The 17,138-nt window shown below is 40.3% G+C and overlaps 1 protein-coding gene across 1 annotated transcript in view; it reads right to left on the bottom strand.

Moving 5' to 3' along the window:
• LOC141903991 (RYamide receptor-like) overlaps positions 1-17,138 on the bottom strand; it is a 29,650-nt gene extending 12,512 nt beyond the window's left edge. The window contains exons 1-2 of the mRNA XM_074792419.1: positions 16,978-17,138; positions 899-1,750 (exon numbers count right to left, since the gene is read on the bottom strand). Coding sequence (XP_074648520.1) covers positions 899-1,663 — 765 coding nt within the window. The 5' untranslated portion in view covers positions 1,664-1,750; positions 16,978-17,138. The remainder of the gene's footprint in view (positions 1-898; positions 1,751-16,977) is intronic.

Here is a 17,138-nt window from a genome sequence, read left to right as displayed (position 1 = left end):
CCCCAGTTAGAATCAAGAACTATTATCAAAAGTCTGTTTACGGGCCTGTAATCTTAAATGTCGGGTATTTCCCTAGTCACTGCATTACTCGTGGTCTTTATTGTCTACATTTTAAGCCACGAACGCGAAGATCTTTGCTTTCTCCCGAACAACGTCTTTATAATCTTTAGGGATTCTGACATAAGAAGGAGTGATATTTTAGGACGTGAATACAAAGGCTTCAATGTTTGTGTGAGCATTCTACCCTCACCTGCTCGCTGTTAAATTACAAGACGATTATCTACGGATATCTTCTTTTCGTTACACGTTTGCATCTAATGTTCTATTGCCGTAGAGAACTATGTGATTAATGTGCTACAAAAGCGAAGCGACTTTCATCCGTACGGGGATAATCTGATTATGTATATCAATGATTCTCATATCTCTTGTTCTTTTCTTTCTTAACGTAATATTCTGCTCAGATCAACCGAAAATGCATAACTTTTGTGGGTGAAATTGACGATAGATTTACAGTCAACCCCCACTAACCACCCACATCGGTGCAGAACGATTTTGGCGGTGTAGAGAGTATGGCGGTGTATCGGGTGGAGTTGACTTATCCAACGAATGCTATGAATCAGTGGCGGTGTCCATCACCTTTATTTTAACAAAATTAATGATAAAACCTGGTTAGATTATTCTAACACTTGATGAATTGATCCCTGTCGTTATTCAAAATGCGTGAAATGCCTTCACAATATTATCTAATTTTCAATTTCCGTCCGCTGCAACGTGGTTCCCAACCTCAGAAAAATCCGGGAACCAGTTTTACGGTTCTGAGCTAAGAGTTGACTCATTGTGAATGAAATAACTCACAACCGCGGAATTGGAGCAGCCTGTTTGACCGATATCGACTCACCTTTCGCTTTGATGCAGTCATTCGGCGGTCACGATCGTCGTCAGCTTCGCCGGGGGGTTTTTTCACCCAGATGATCACGCAGATTCTCACATAGGCGAAAATAAACAACGACAAAGGCAGAAAATATTGTAGAACCATTATAGCAATGCTGTAACCATATTTCTGTTCGGGATATTTCCAAGCTTCGTCGCAATAGTCCACTTGGTTATCATTATAGTGACCTTCTTCTAGTTTCGATGTTAGGGCAACTGGCAATGACACTCCCGTTGAGATTACCCATATCAGGGCTATAATACCGAACGCCTGTTTACCGGTGAGTTTCGGTCGCATCGGATACGAGATGGCGATGTAGCGATCTAACGCGATAGCCACCAGTGTGAAACTACTGAGAAAGATGGCTACTATTTGTAAATACGGTATGAACGAACAGATGACGTGTCCGAACGGCCAGTATTGATAAACAACATTAGCCGTAAATGTGAACGGTATGCACAGTACCGCCATTAGTAAATCGCTAATCGCTAAATTCACGATGAAGTAATTAGTGACAGTTCGCATCCGACGAAATGCCAGGACAATATAACAGACGCTTCCGTTACCAATAACTGCGCATACTATGACTAGGACATACATGGCTGTTATAAGTGTTAGAGCCCAGGTCGACCAGCTGTGGTCTGTGATAGGTCCAGCGGTACTGTTCACGGAACATCCTGTATCGCTACCGTTCGTCTGGCAGACTGTGTAATTACGGTAATTCCCTGTCATGACTGCTTTCAACTCCTCTCAGACTCGCATTCGACCGTTTCGACTCAATCCATCGATAAGCGTTGATTGCAGTGGAGCGTGGTGTTACTATAAATAGAAAAGAAACAAAGTTTTTTTTAGAAACAACTCAAAATTAACGTATTTACTTGTCGCCTACGGTTATGGTTCGGTAAATTCGAAAACGTCAAAATTGTACCGATGGTTTCTAAGTGAATTTACTGTTGCTGCGCTATCGAAGATATTAATACTAGCTACAAGTTTAAGTAGAGATGATTCGTTCTTTTACTGGTTGCATCAGTTTTCATTCTAAGAAAAAGAGCAAAACAGATGAATGGACTTGAACACGAACTATCCTTAACTCATTCAAAAATCGATTTCTACGAAAATGTGCCCAAAAATAATCATGATTTTGCAATAAACAATTCAGCAATAGAAAACGTAGACATTTCTTAAGATTGTTTACATAACTGACGTAAAAAAACTAAGTAGGTCCGATTTGGGCGATTTCTACATTGACTATTGGCAATTAGTCTGTGTGTGGAATTCCAAACTTCCGTTATATTAGAGACATTCGAGATTGCTCAAATAATAGCGTACATATAGTAAAGCTGAATGACAACTCTCAAGCCATCGATATCATCACAAACATCAGACAGGGCACTAAAGTGGTCGTTGAGAGAGGCCAGTAACCATTATAGAAGAGCCAGACATGGCCGCCAGATTGGGCGGACTAATTTATCACATTGCAGTTTGGGAGGGTTATTTACGAGGCGACGAATACTTAAAGCGAATTTATGACCAGGTTTTTCACGAGGCGTTCGACAAGAAGGCATTATCGAGTATTCGATCTTTGCCGAGTGTCGGCGAATAGCATTTTTTATGCGGTTAATATCGCCGATTTGGGAGTAAACGACGAATCGTTAAGATCGTTTCCATCAATCATCGATTCGTCGTTAGAACTGTGGCCTTGTCATCTATTAATGATAGGTAAAATCGAGCGCAATAATTTGCGAAGTTGTAAAGGGAATTCAGAAAGTTAATCGCCATCGCGGACGCCGCAGTTCGTGGCCGGTTCCCAGTTATCGCCAGTTTTGAAATTATTTTCCAATGAATCTTATCAATCTGGAGCCATTTCGATGCTACTCCATCGGCGAGTTCAGAGCTAAACATAAGAAATGTACAAATTTAATCGTAGAGTCAAATCGATACAGACTTGTAGCATCACTGATGATTTTATGGTCAAGTTGAAATGCAGACCTTATCGATGGAAACATCGCCCAAAGTTAAAACACCGTGTTGTGACGTCACGCTCGCAATTCAAGGCTATCTATGGATGTAATTATCAGTCGTACCTACCTGTAGGCCTATTGACATACGACAAGCCAAGATCTCGTTCAATTTCTGAACATTCATTTTTTAAATGCGGACCTTTTGGAAATTTGGTGGTTCTGTTACCCTCCCCCAGTGTTTAAGGAACTGAACTGAACTGTTGTGATGAGCAGCACATGCAACAATCCCTTCCGCTTGTCACACACACGTTATGCAATTAAAAAAAGAGTAGACGCATTGTCTGTCTGCGGAGACTGGTCTGCACGCTCGTCAACGATCATCATTTTGAGTGTCTTCAATCAATCGCTTGGTCTTCGAGAGGTCGTCATTTCAAAGACATCAATCATTTAACTGCGACTGTTTTGCATATAGCGAAAGGAGTATCGAGTATCAGGTTATTAGCTGAATACCGTTATAACGCGATTCGATAAGTATTCATGAATATTTAACGGGAATTTATATTGCTTTTTACGTCAAGAACAAAGGTACAATCGTGTCCCCGACTATGTGGAGAATGTTACTGGTTTTCGGGTGTCCCCGACTATGTGGAGAATGTTACTGGTTTTCGGGTGTCCCCGACTATGTGGAGAATGTTACTGGTTTTCGGGTATTCCCCGACTATATGGAGAATGTTACTGGTTTTCGGATCGCAGTAGCTCAAAAGTAGGTTAATGAAGGTCAACAGTAGGCAAATAATGTAGTGATGATTACAATGGTGCCTACTTCTGGCTATCCTAACCAACTTTTAAACGCTGGCCCTTTGGATCCAGTTCCAAAGTTTTTACAAAGTTTTTAAAACATCAGAAATGAATCAACCTAGTTATGGATCCAATTAAATCCACCCTGGGTCCTGGATTCCAGGTTTAAACCATTGTCTGAGAGAAGAGTCGATTGCCATGTAGTTTACTGCACGGGCTATCTACTAGTTCATGGTCTGGCGGACTGAAATGCGCTTAAGATATTATGATCTAAAATCGTCTGGAAGCGGTACAGATATTGACTAGATAAACATGTACGTAAGACATTTGACATGAGAGATTGCGGAGATATTTTCCGATCCATTCCCGCAGAAAGAAACTGCGCTGATTTTATCGATTGTATTGATCGCCATTATCGAATTATTGGCTCTTTTTCCGGTAACTGACTTTGGCGGTAAACCTTGCATTATTGAGTTGGCTGGTGTTGGTTGTATCAGGGAACACTTCCCTGGTTGTATACAGAGCCGTGGTAACGCATATTCAGGAGTCGGACGCGTCGTGTTGTGACTCTTGAATCGAAGGTGAGATATTCCCACGAGGTGACATCGATCTGTAACGCATCAATACACTTAGATGTGTTGTGTTATTATAATCTAGAATCACGTAATGAGCAGCAGGTTTCAGTGTGTGGTGTTACTGTACCTCCGGACTGAGGATGAACGTCTTCCCTCGGCAGGGATTCGAACCCGATGGCATCGAGACTCGCCACGGCACGAAACCCGGGTTTTACCGTTCATAGTTTATCCGTGAAATTTGCTTCATATCAGTGATAATATATACAACGGGCAATCTGATTGGTGTCGCAGGTATTCGCATGTACCTGCGCACCCGGTCTAGCATGGCAGGGTTTCGTGCCGTGGCCGAGTCTCGATGCTGCCTTCGGGTTCGAATCCCTGAGAAAGGAGCGGCCGTACAATGGACAATACCGGAAATCGATGGGCCAGGTGGCGGCAAGTTATTTATTTCATTTTGCAATTCTGGACACCCTGCGGCTTTTTCAAGAGTGCGACCTCATACTTCAAAGACACAAGACACCGGTTTAAGAGATTTGACGCAGTTCGATCAATATTCTTTTCCAAGGGCTCGGGAATGATTAGAATCGTTAAACGCTTTTCGAACGAGACGAAGAGACATAAAACTTGTCTCTCCGCTCGGATACGAAACGTGGCAAATTCAATCCATTAGAATTACACAAACAGGTGTTATTGGGCACGATCTCAGACAACTGTTCTCCACGTAGCCTACTTCACGTGTCACTATGACGGTTTGGAATTAAGCCGACAGCGACTGATAAAACTAATGTTATCACAAAAACTTTCGAAAATTAATGCGCAAGAAATTAGATCAGCATTTCCGAAGTAACAAATTTGACTAAATGATCTAGTTTCTCGGGTCTTGTTTTTATACCCGTCGGTGTTCTCCGTGAAGGCTTGGCGAAAACGATTTGTTTTACGATAAGAAGAGACAAGCCGTCATGAAATATAAGATGAAACATTTTTACTAAGAAACTAATAATGGTTGTGTCTTCCGTTGGGATTCCCCACAACTGCCGGGTATATTTCCAATAGAACATTTTCCCGCGTGAATGCGAGTTGAAGTCGCCCTGTGCTCAGTGTGAATAGTTTCCTCATCCCGGGTGTCTATTTCCCCGCGAGCAACCATCCATATAATTCATATAACACTTCGCAAACGAGTTCATACTATTAGAATATTCATGTACGGTTTCATCGCCGAAAGAGCAAAGAGGAATCTATTGTAATATTAAACAACACACGAAATTGGCAACTGCGGATTGCCATCGACGGAGGATGGACCCCGTGATGTTGGTCGGCTGCCGCCTGAGAAACACTAGGCAATCTGTCATATACGTTGAATGTGATGTATTGATACTGATTTAATAAGAGTTACTGCTCCGGGGTTCCGAAGGTGATAAGCCTTTATTCTCCACTGATTCCTGAATTATCACGATGACCAACGATCTTTCAGATACAATATGAGTTTTGATGTCATTTTCTATAGAAATTATGGACCTAAATATAAGTTTTGCGACATGAATATGTTGTATTACTAAGCTAGAGCCAATTAACCGTTATGGTTTCTGTCGATACTTTATTTAAGCTCATTCTGCTAACGGTTTTGCAATTTGAAAAATACCCGCGGATCATCCAATTGATGTTGAAAATGGTGAGTCCAGGATTGAGTCATGTAAGGAACACTAGTTTCCCCCCCCCTCCATTTTATTGAGTATGCATTGATTAACATGGCTTTCTTCACTTGCTAGGTTTTAGTTGGTTCCCGTTGAAGCCTCGCGCCGACACAGTTCAGTAGTAGGAGGTCAACTTGTAAACCGGACAAGTGTAGATTAATTAAATAATATTGTTGAAATTAACAGGAATTAGCAGGCAACGAATCTTTCTGCTTGAAATATACTTGAACACTTTGCCCGCAGACAGTGAGGGTAAAGAAAAAAAACAACATGGTGAATGTTAATGAGATTAGTGTCGACAGGTATTAATGTTCACGTACAGTAATAAAACATCTACTACTAAATGATGAATCAATGACCCGTGCGTGTTCTTCTACACTCGATTGAATTATATTTGAATTATTGAAGAGTTATGAAATGGCACATCGCGGTCCCTAATGAACCATAACAACGGCCGACTTCACAATCTCGTCGATTACATTCCCTGCTAGTCACGAGTCATTAGGGTCTAATGCGCACATTAAACCAGCCATTGATATTTACGCAGAGAAAATACAGGAGGCCGATTTCAGCGCGTGCACTTAACGTCAACATGAGGAACATGAGAGAACATGTTTTTGCCATCAAAAATATTAGAATCGGTTTCTATCAGTTTCGTAATGATAATGACACCTATCACGTGATCGATACGTTAGAAGTACTTGCCGTCTGCGGAGAACGTGACGTCATGAATGGACGAAGAAATACGCGCAATTACGGATAAGTATTACTTATCCGTAATTGCTCAAATCTAATGGAAAATTGCAGAGCTCTGTTTGATGAAAGGCTGGGCTTAAGTTTATATGCAGGATAGGGCTATTGGGTTCATATATCTAGGCAAAGGCTCAGGCCCGTATAGCGTGGTTTTATGGGTGATTCATTATCCTTGAGATAGGGTCCTAACGGGTCATTCATTTATTACGTACGCATTAGGGGAGGGGGAGGGGGTCAGTGCAATTGCGTACTGTAATGCTTAATGTATATGAGAAAATGGCCGATTTTGCGTCCACAGCGAGAGGGTGTTGATAAAGTCAAATTTTATGCGTACGTAATAAATGAATGATTCCTTTTGAAATGGTGCCCGAAGGTAGCCATTTTATGCTGTGACAGCAAATAAGATCCCGATGGAATTAAATGCCAGTTCTAAGTATCCGAGGACTTATAGGACCAGGATACAAGTTTGAGAATTCATTCAATTTCAACAAATTCAATTTTTTAAGCGGACCTTTTTCGGATCTTGGGTGGTTCTTCGTAACCCATTAACCCCTGACCTGCGTCATGCACAATTTTAATCAGATGACGCCAGACTTGGTAAAAATATCAGTTAATAAGTGTAAACACTTTTTCAACGTCTCGCATCTGTTCATCAAAATCCACGATAGTTTCACTGATATCATTCGCAGTTTCATGACAACGAGTTTTCATTTCACAATCATATCAAATCACGTGGCTTTAAATTAGATAAACAGGAATTTTCGATATCGTGAAATTGCATTTGACAACAATTTCGTAAACGAATGAAATTCGTCGAGATAATTCGAGTTTTTACTCGCGTTACAAGTCGCCAGATTGAACGCCAGTGAATATGCGCTAATTCATCAAATTCAATTCTATGTTTTTATAAGTTAAGATAAGTTTCAAACTTCGAAATTGCGAATCGAAATCTAGAATATGAATTTGAAATATTTGCTTTTACAGACTATTTTGAGCACCGATATTTTGTTATATGATACGTTTACATTTTATCGGTTAGCCAAAATATTTCGCATTTTTCGCCTATATGATGTAGAACTCTGGTATAAGTGTTTGGCATTTAACTTTCAGAAAAGATACAAACGTTAAATAAATGGATTAAGTTCAGAATGGAATTGTCAAGACTATAGTAATTTTGCTAGGGTAGTTTACACGTCACACCTCGTCAATTGATCTGATTTATTGCTGAGACGATTCGATATTTCTCGAGAATAATAACTATAAATCAACACATTTCAAACGTACAAAGCAAATGTTTAATTTCTAACTAATCAATCCGTCTAAAACTTCTTCGGTTCCGGTCACGAGCTCAACGGGAACCAGCCGTTGTCTGTGCCCCATAAAAAAAGCTTTTTTCGCCGATCGTGATCGTTGTAACGATATATCAGTCTAACTCGGCGAGCTGATCACCACGAGTCCGACATTAAATAAAACCGACGACCAATCGTCCCCTATCGCCCGTTTTTATTGCGCAGTACCCCTGTCGGGAAGAACCGCCTCGGTAAAAAGTAAATGACGTGCCTTACCAGGCTTCCAGACAGCGGGTTACGAAGGAATTCACTAGTTTTCTCATTTCCTGTCGGCCGTTCCACCCGTGTCAACTCATATTGTGATAACATTTATACCGAACCGATGAAGATGTGGCCAGAATTCCAAATATCAGCTATGATGATAAACAAGTGAATGTATCATTGTCCATTCTACGCCATAATGAACGGGTCTCATTTTTATGACGAGCACATCGCGTGGCACGTGACGTCATCAATCTTCTGGCCGTCACTATCATACGGATGATAATGTGTGTGTAGCTCATCGTAATCAGTCTCAATCTCAACTGGGGGCCAGTTTTTACTCAAACCAGTCAGCTGATCTATGGTTCAGTCTCAAACTGAGCGAGTCCAAGTCCTAATTCACTGGCAATTGGGTACCGGCAACGCTACTGTGGCAAGTGAGGATTCCATCAGGTGTCGCTAGTAGCACTGGGTAACCACGCTTCAAATCAACATTTCTGATTTGTAAATCAATTAGCAGTGAATTGTATATCATGCATCAGAACGCGAGTCCTACATGGCTCGATGACTTGTTTGATCAATTTCGGATTTTGAAGCCTAAAAATCGTGTTCAAATTTCATTAAGAATGAACTGATTTTTACAACGAACAACGCAGTGAATTGTTGCGCCATCTGGTGGGAACAAGACGTAAACCATTAATGAGTTTCGAGAGTCTGTATTAAATCAGATATCATTGTTTTTGGTGTTGTCGCCTACTCACTTACCAGGGCTTCCCCAAACCGCAACTCACGCGTTTTGGCGTGTTATGTATCATTTCCATAACTGGTATTCCTGACTTGACCGAAAGGTCGAATATACGCAAATCAAGGTTATCAACTTCTGAAACATTTTAAAAACAACCCTGCGGATGAAATTAACCATACTGATTGTGTATTTGAAGTGAAACTCGCGACTCAGAACCGCGTCGCGGTATTCGTGGGTGTTTGCAAAATAACCCGAGGAAACTTCTCGGCTGAACGGGCTGTTTGCATATGGAGAAACATGGAAATTCGATATCGGATAATTTAATGATATTTCATCACTTTCCACGCGAAGTTAATCAGGCTATAGATGCACCAGTTTAAGAGTAACCCGCGGTTACGATTGATTCTCCCTACAGCGCGCAGCCGCAGTCACCGCCGTCGTCATATATCTAACATTTCTCGTCAATATTTACAGCTTTGATCGTCGTTAACTGTATAAATAAAGTAGTCATCGATTCAACTTATTGAACTTGTAATATAACGATAGTTATTGATGTGTTTTATCAAAAACTGAATTGAATACGGTCACTGAGACGAGCTGTAGATGAGGCGTGTCTCGACCCATTTTCACACCCTGAAACCATTTCCAACTGCCGTTCTGAAACAGTCCCTCAATTATAGCCTCAATACAACTAGCGCATTCCATATCCGTTTTGAAGGCTTTTACTCGGGTGCTTTTACAATTCATTCTGCTTAAAAATCGACGAAAGAAAGAAAAACTGCGATGCACTCAAGCCGCGTCATTACTCGTCGGTAATGTTGTATTTTACGCGAGCCACCCGCGTTGGACTCACGGATTCCTGCCGTTTACACAAATTCAATTACCGAATCGTCGGAAGCCCGCAACTTACGGCATCTCATCGAATTCTCATTTTCTTCTCTTGAAAATTAAAATGTTTTTGCGCGCGTTTTACAAATGGACCTGGTGTTTATGGCGCTCTATCTCGCCGGTGTATATCTCGGTGTCCTTGTTCTCGATGAAGCGAGCACTTCGGAAAATCAGTTACCGTAAGATCGAAGTCATTTTCTCGTCTGAAAATTTCATTCGAACATCTGGCATGTGTCCGGTATTGAGTGTATTTTATTCGTAATTCGGATTTTGCAGCTGAGTTCGGTTCAAATAATGGGTCTGGTGAGGTTTCTGTGACTCTCTGAAACCTGATGCAGGACGGCGGCGGCGCGTCCAAACTCATAGTCAGTTCTCTGTTTATTTCATGCGATATATCATGGACGTGTCCTCCCTCGACTGGGATTAGAACCTGATGGCATCACTGGACGAAACCTAGCCTAACGTAGCCCTTTGTTGGTACAATCGCAGGTTTGAAATGCTGGGTGAAAACAAGTGGACAAATCAGATTGTGCGTTATATATAACCGCTTGGAATTACCCGCATAGTATTTTTGTTCACCTATTCACTCTATGAATATTCTAGACAGTATTCGAAACTTGCTATTAACAAGAAAAAAAATGTATTTAGAAAATGCATGGATCTGTAATGTGATTCTCATATCGTGTTTGACTGTTAATGTAAACACAGAATCGTCTCACAAAAAGGTTCATGGATGCAATGAGTCTTTATTAACTTCCTGCTCACGACACTTTTTGGAGACAAACGGCGCGCGATTCTTTGTAGACGAAGTAAACGTCAGCGTGAAGTGAAGGTGAAGGTCGTCTCGCGTCTGTTAGTTCGCCTTAACGCGACCACCTTTGACCACCGCGCGCACAACCATACCGAAAATCAAAGAACAACCAGTAAAAGGCATACAAACTCATTTAAAATGAAACAGTAAGAAAGAAGTGTTTAAATGAATGCTCCGTGGAAAATCGCATCACAATCAGTCGACATGTCGGCTTGGATAGTCGTTAACAGTCGACATGTCGGCTTGGATAGTCGTTAACCGTACAACAGTTCCAGACGATTCGACAGAAGTTACCGAAGCGTTTTCATTAATGCATACGAAATAAGTAGCATTATACAGATCGAAACGTCTACAATACACCCACGCCCCCCTCACGCCCCTCACGCCCCTCACGCCCCACACGCCCCACACGCGCCCAAACCCCCGACACTAGTTACTGTGTCTAGAGGTATTTATCTAATCGGTATAACCGGAAATTGAGAGTTAACACAATATGTGAAGAGGGATTTAAACGGATTAACATAACGTGTTCCTCGGCGCCGCCTGATTGAAATTTGACCGCGAACACAGAAAGTTTCGATGACACCAAAAAGAGAAAGATATATCTTACATCCGATTAAAGTGGAGTTATCATTTTCAGATTGGCGATTAGTTGCCACCCTTGTTTTTATTATACATTGATATTGGGGTTGGTCGAAATCTTGACTTCATCAAAATCTCATGGTCGCAATGGCTTCTGTTATCGAAACGGTTTTCTTTTATCCATTCGCTATCAATTGCGACAAGTAAATGTGTTAACACTTTTAAATGTTTGTTGTACTAAACTTGCATAAACGAAAATCCAGAATTTAGTTCTACGTCGTTTGACGCTCCATTAATCCCTTATCGAGACATTGATATTTAGTGTAGAGAGTTCGGACTATAAAAACGTTTCGTCATTTAATCAGCGCATTCCCCCCCTCCCCCCATCTCCCCCCTCCCCCCACGTCGAATAATCTTTGGTATTGCTATGTTCAATAAACGCGAATCTTGTCGTCGTTTCGCTTCTTTCTTTTATTATTCTACGATAGAGGAAGCAGCAGTAATTGAATACTGGGCAACACACAAACCGTAACCGCAAAGTCTTATATCGAACATTTCGTGTCCGATTAAAAATATTTACTTGTTCTCGTTAACACAATAATCTATCGTTGAATAATATTTAAGATATGTAGCTGCTATACGCTTTAGCTGGCGGTAGAACTGACTACCGAGTCACACGTATATATAAGGATCATATCCAGCCATCCAAAGTAAATCCAGGCTAAAATGATAGCTTGTTTCTCATAATCGGCCGGTTCACTTGTGTAAACTTAAAATTTGCAATCAGTCCATTTCTATAACTGTCGGGTTTGTTATGGTTAGTTTGATCATGATTTTGAATAAAGTACAGGGTACAATAGGTAGTAAACAGGTCGACTTTTAAGCTCAGCAGAAAGGATAAACATGACTAGAATTGTCCCTCCGCTGTCTTCGCTCAACTTCAGACTTCCAACGCTAAACAGACGCTCTATTACCAAGATTAGCATTCATTCCGAGCAAAAAATGGTATTGACTGCTCTAGAACAAACTGATCGCCACCACTTCTTCGGATCTCCTATCTGTCTATAATTTCATTTGTCGGCTTTATACCCGACACCACAGACATGGTTTTGGTGCAGGCGCAATGTTCATTTGGACCTGGTTGAGCGCAGCAGAACCCGTCTACATATTTTTTTCAATCGACGTTAAAGCATTTTGATTAAATGCAGCAGAAAGCCACACTCTATAAAAGCTAACGAGATATAACTCGTAAATTCCGTGTTCGTAATTAACGATCGTTTGAATTCAATTGATTCGATACAATTAGCTTTTCACGCCATACAAATAACAGCAGGTGCCCGTGACATGAACGCGAGCAGGTGCCCGTTTCACGAACGCGTGTATATAAACACGTATAAAAACACACGGCAATATATGTATGTATAATAACACTGTGTGGAATAGTTACGTAAATGTTATCATTGAAAATAAGAAAATATGAAATTCGTTTGTAAGAGGGAGAGAGAGAGAGAGACTGTAGTATCTTCTAACGGCGCACTGCGCTCAGACTCCTTACACGGAATTCAACACTCGGTTATCAAACACTAATACAAGACCTGGATAATCCGAATGAGGCGGATTAACGGGCGATAATTCGACAGGGATCATCAACTGCCATTTTCACATTTTCAAAAACAACAATTTATCACCGTTTATTATGCATGTGAAATTGTCAATATGGTTTTGTAGGCATTCCCCATGATTTAAGAACCAAGAAATCTATACCTAAAGACCCCTTACTACGTCAACTATTCAAACAACCTGTAATATGTTCAAATGGGATCAGTTGCTGCATAAATCTACTTTCTAATGACAATGAAAATATTCATAGATTTCTCAAAACTAGCTAAATGATAGCGTTAATGATTAGAAAGGGATTTAGAAACATTCTGATCGGAATAGATTTAGAATATTGTATTCATGTTCGAATAAGCGCCTGTTCTGAAGATGTTGGTTCGGGAGGCTTGTTCGTATATGAATCGTTCGCTTGTGTCTGTGTCGGGTTTCTATGTAAATAACCGCGATCAAATAGAAAAGTCACGCAAATCGTACATTTAAGTAGGAAGTCTGATACAAGTCGGGAATCATTTTCCTGAAATCATCAGACACGTTGTTCACGTTTACAACAATAACAGCTTCAGTGCAATATCAACTGCGCAAATAATCCAGATATCACACATCAACAAACATCTGTTGTTGGACTGAGATATATTGCTAGATTCGTTTATTAATCTACAAGGGTAATAAATTATCAGATTATGTAATGGCGAAAAAATATATAATGATTCTAAGCCCAACGCACACGATGCAGGGAAACATGGTAAACAGGAGACAGAACATGTTTCCCTGTGTCGTGTGCGTTACGAGGAACGAGACACATCAGGTTTCGGGAGCAATGTTTATAATTCCGCATTGATGAACGTTAAGACTATAGTCGAATCGTCGAATAGAATATTAGCAGAATACTGTTAGAATATCAGCAAAACTTTAAATTCTATATCATTAGCTAATGACATTTTCAGACCCGATTTACTTTTCTATTACGGGATTTTATATTATTTACAATCAGTGAGATTGTATTGTAAGGATGTAGCTGGTTCCGCGTCCAGGGACTCGATTCCCACACTGTTCCCGGTATAACTAGCGATGAGTTCGTTCCAGTTTTATCGCCCTCATTAGGTTTTAATACGATCGACTTGTCGACTCGCATAGAAACGATAAATTCGGTCCAGAAAATTTTATTGTCGTTCGAACGTAATTAATTCCGAATTGTACTCACTGCGGGGACTGTCGTCAAAACCCGACGGAGATGAAGCCATATTTAGAAGAGCGTCAAAGCAGCTGAAATATGTGAAGGTTTTACACCGTATGAATCGACGAGAGCTTTGAGACTTTATGCGCAAAATATCGACGATTTGAGCGATTGAAGAATTTTATTATCCACTGAACAATTAAGTCGTTATTGCGCAGAGAAATTACTAAACTCTCGATGTAAATCTTTCTGATTTTTATCTTTCGATCTGAAAAGTTTGTTTTTTTTTCTTATACTGGTGGGAACCAGGCACATGAGTACTAGTCGCGTCTCTATTGATGGCGAGTAATTGTTAAAACTAAATCAATCTCAATGAACGAAAATTATTCCACGCAAGCCAACGGCAAGATTCGTCACGAGTGTTTGGAGAAACTGCGACAGAAAAGCTGAAATTTGCATGAAAACCGTCTGTAAGATTAGACGCAAAAAGATCAAACATAACCCAATTGGGAACTGCCAACGCTACTGTGGCAATCGATGATTCCGCTTATGGCAAGCGAAGATCCGTCAGGTGTCGCTAGTAGTTACTCGGTCTGCGCGTTCGATTTCGAATGAAACGTGATAGACTGTGAAAATGTGATCACAGATCAATGATCAGCACTGATACATTGAAAAAATGTGATTCATGGTTATCATTCGATGATACGCCATCTATTAGCGGCCATCAGCCTTTCTGGAGGTTTTGCCTTCCATAGTTCTAAGACTATGTAGCAGATTAATACGAGTTTATCGATGATAGAATTACGATTGTAAGATGATGAATTGCGGTTCGGGGACGGTGCACCCAGCCGCGACATATAGCTACAGGATCGTTACGGCTGATTGGAAGCGATGACAGACGAATAATCTTCCGATGAAATAGATCTTTGATAAAAACATAATTACAAAATTCCACTCCTTTCATCCCTGGAATTCTTAGATTTACGATAATCCGAATTTCTACTTGACTGAGTAGAACACGCAGTTACAAAAGCGAATTAACCGACTGGTTCTTTTTTTAATGTTTGTCGGGCTGTGCGTCTTTCAGAAGTACAAGATTAATAGTCTAATTTATCCTTAGGCGAAGTGATTATGTATGCAAATCGTTTCGTCGTCGCATTGGAAATCGCTCCGTCTTTTTACATACAGAAATGTAGATTGATTTTCTCACACGCGAAAACATTCGACATTCGACATACATCGATGAACATCGATACTATAATGATTTAGTTGTTTGTTCCGTTTTGTCTTTCAGCTTTTTTGACGACTGATTCCTGCGGGTTTGGGGACCAAAAGATCTTAGACAGAACTCGGCGCAATTTGTAACTAGCTGAGGTTTTAGAGTGTTTCCGGAAAGCGGTAGTTTTGTCGGCATTTCGTTTCTATAGGCCTCACGTTCGAGAGGGGAAAATGATAATACTTGTATTACAGGATTCCTTACTCCAGCTCCATTTCCTTACTCCAGCTCCATCTCCTTACTCCAGCTCCATTTCCTTACTCCAGCTCCATTTCCTTACTCCAGCTCCATCTCCTTACTCCAGCTCCATCTCCTTACTCCAGCTCCATCTCCGTCTCCACCCCCAGTCAAGGGATGCTAATGCTAAATCTTGGGATTATAATTTCACTGATACAAATGAATCTGGAAACTCAATTATTTTCGAAATAGAATGTCAGATCGTGGAGGCTTTGTTTGTCGTAGTTTGTCTCAGGTCTTGTGTTATAGATGAAGTATTGAGTACTATTGAACGTCTCTCAATGTTCCCTAACGAAGCTTTCAACGCGTATTTAGCTGCGAGCGATGCTTCATTCCAATTTATTTCTAAATTTTCGCTAAAGACTTCAATTTGAATTCTATCGAATCGCGCTCATTAAAATGGATCGAACAGGATTTTGTTTCCCATCAACGCCTGTCGTTTCCGATGTACAGAGAAAATCCCGTGAAGAAGCCAAACATAATGGAATTATTGAATATGAGCCTGCGAGGTGACAACAAGTTCACTAATGCAAACTTTTTTCCACCGTGTATTTTGGAATTTTGGACAGATATATTTCCGTTATAAATTATGATGAATGCTTGATTGAACCTGTATAGGTCATCAGATAATTCAATTTTATCAACACTCCCAAGAAACCTTATCGTTAATTACTATTGCAGAAATCGTCAGAGCGTCAGATAGCAATTTGTATCTTCACGTGTAGGAGGAGGTGTGTGGTATCTCAAATGTCTACTGCCATCTCGCTAAAATATCTCCCTCGATAGATCAACAGATTGCACTGTATATAGGCGGCTCTGATTACAACATTTAATCACTATAGTATTTACCTTAATGATAGATAACCTTTCATGAAATGGCACTGAATTGCAAAAGAAATACTTTCTTGTGTATTTTCATGGATATAAAAAAGTTATTGCAGTTGTCTTGAAATAAGATCGATATCAGTTAGAAATCGGAATTTAAAAAAAAACAGTATTCTATATGAAACTTTTGGACTTTTCGTAAGATGTTCATATACACGTGAATATTATATCATCTTCATTGAACCTCAACTTCAGGCACCCCCTCAGTTTTTTCAGCTCACTGTCGAGTTGTTACGACGAACCTGTGGTACAGACACTGAGATATAGACTGCGCTTTGCCGTAGATATGGGACAGTCAATATTCTACCGAGTTGCGAATCAGTGATTTAGAAGGTTTTTCCAAATAGATTACAGTCGAACTAACCGTCTACCGAGTCTACCGTAATTTATAGAAAAAAGAGGAAAAGAGAAAGATGGCCTATAAAGTTGGACCATAACAATATTTCCATGTAGAACCAAAATATAATTATTTGCATTTTTCCGCTATAATCTCTACCACCTACCTATTTTCAGATATCGAGTATGTCCCTGTATTCCACGCAGAAATCTTGACCGCCAGTTTTTAGACTTCTTCATAAAAACTCATCTTTTTACCGAGTAGAAATGTATCGTATTTGTGAAATATTTATCGCGGGAGAGAATGTGTTAAAGTAATTCCACTGAT

Source organism: Tubulanus polymorphus, chromosome 4, assembly GCF_964204645.1.
Source record: "Tubulanus polymorphus chromosome 4, tnTubPoly1.2, whole genome shotgun sequence".
Lineage (NCBI taxonomy): Eukaryota > Metazoa > Nemertea > Palaeonemertea > Tubulaniformes > Tubulanidae > Tubulanus > Tubulanus polymorphus.
Note: the sequence above shows the minus strand (reverse complement) of the source record. Positions and strands in the feature narration are given on the sequence as shown.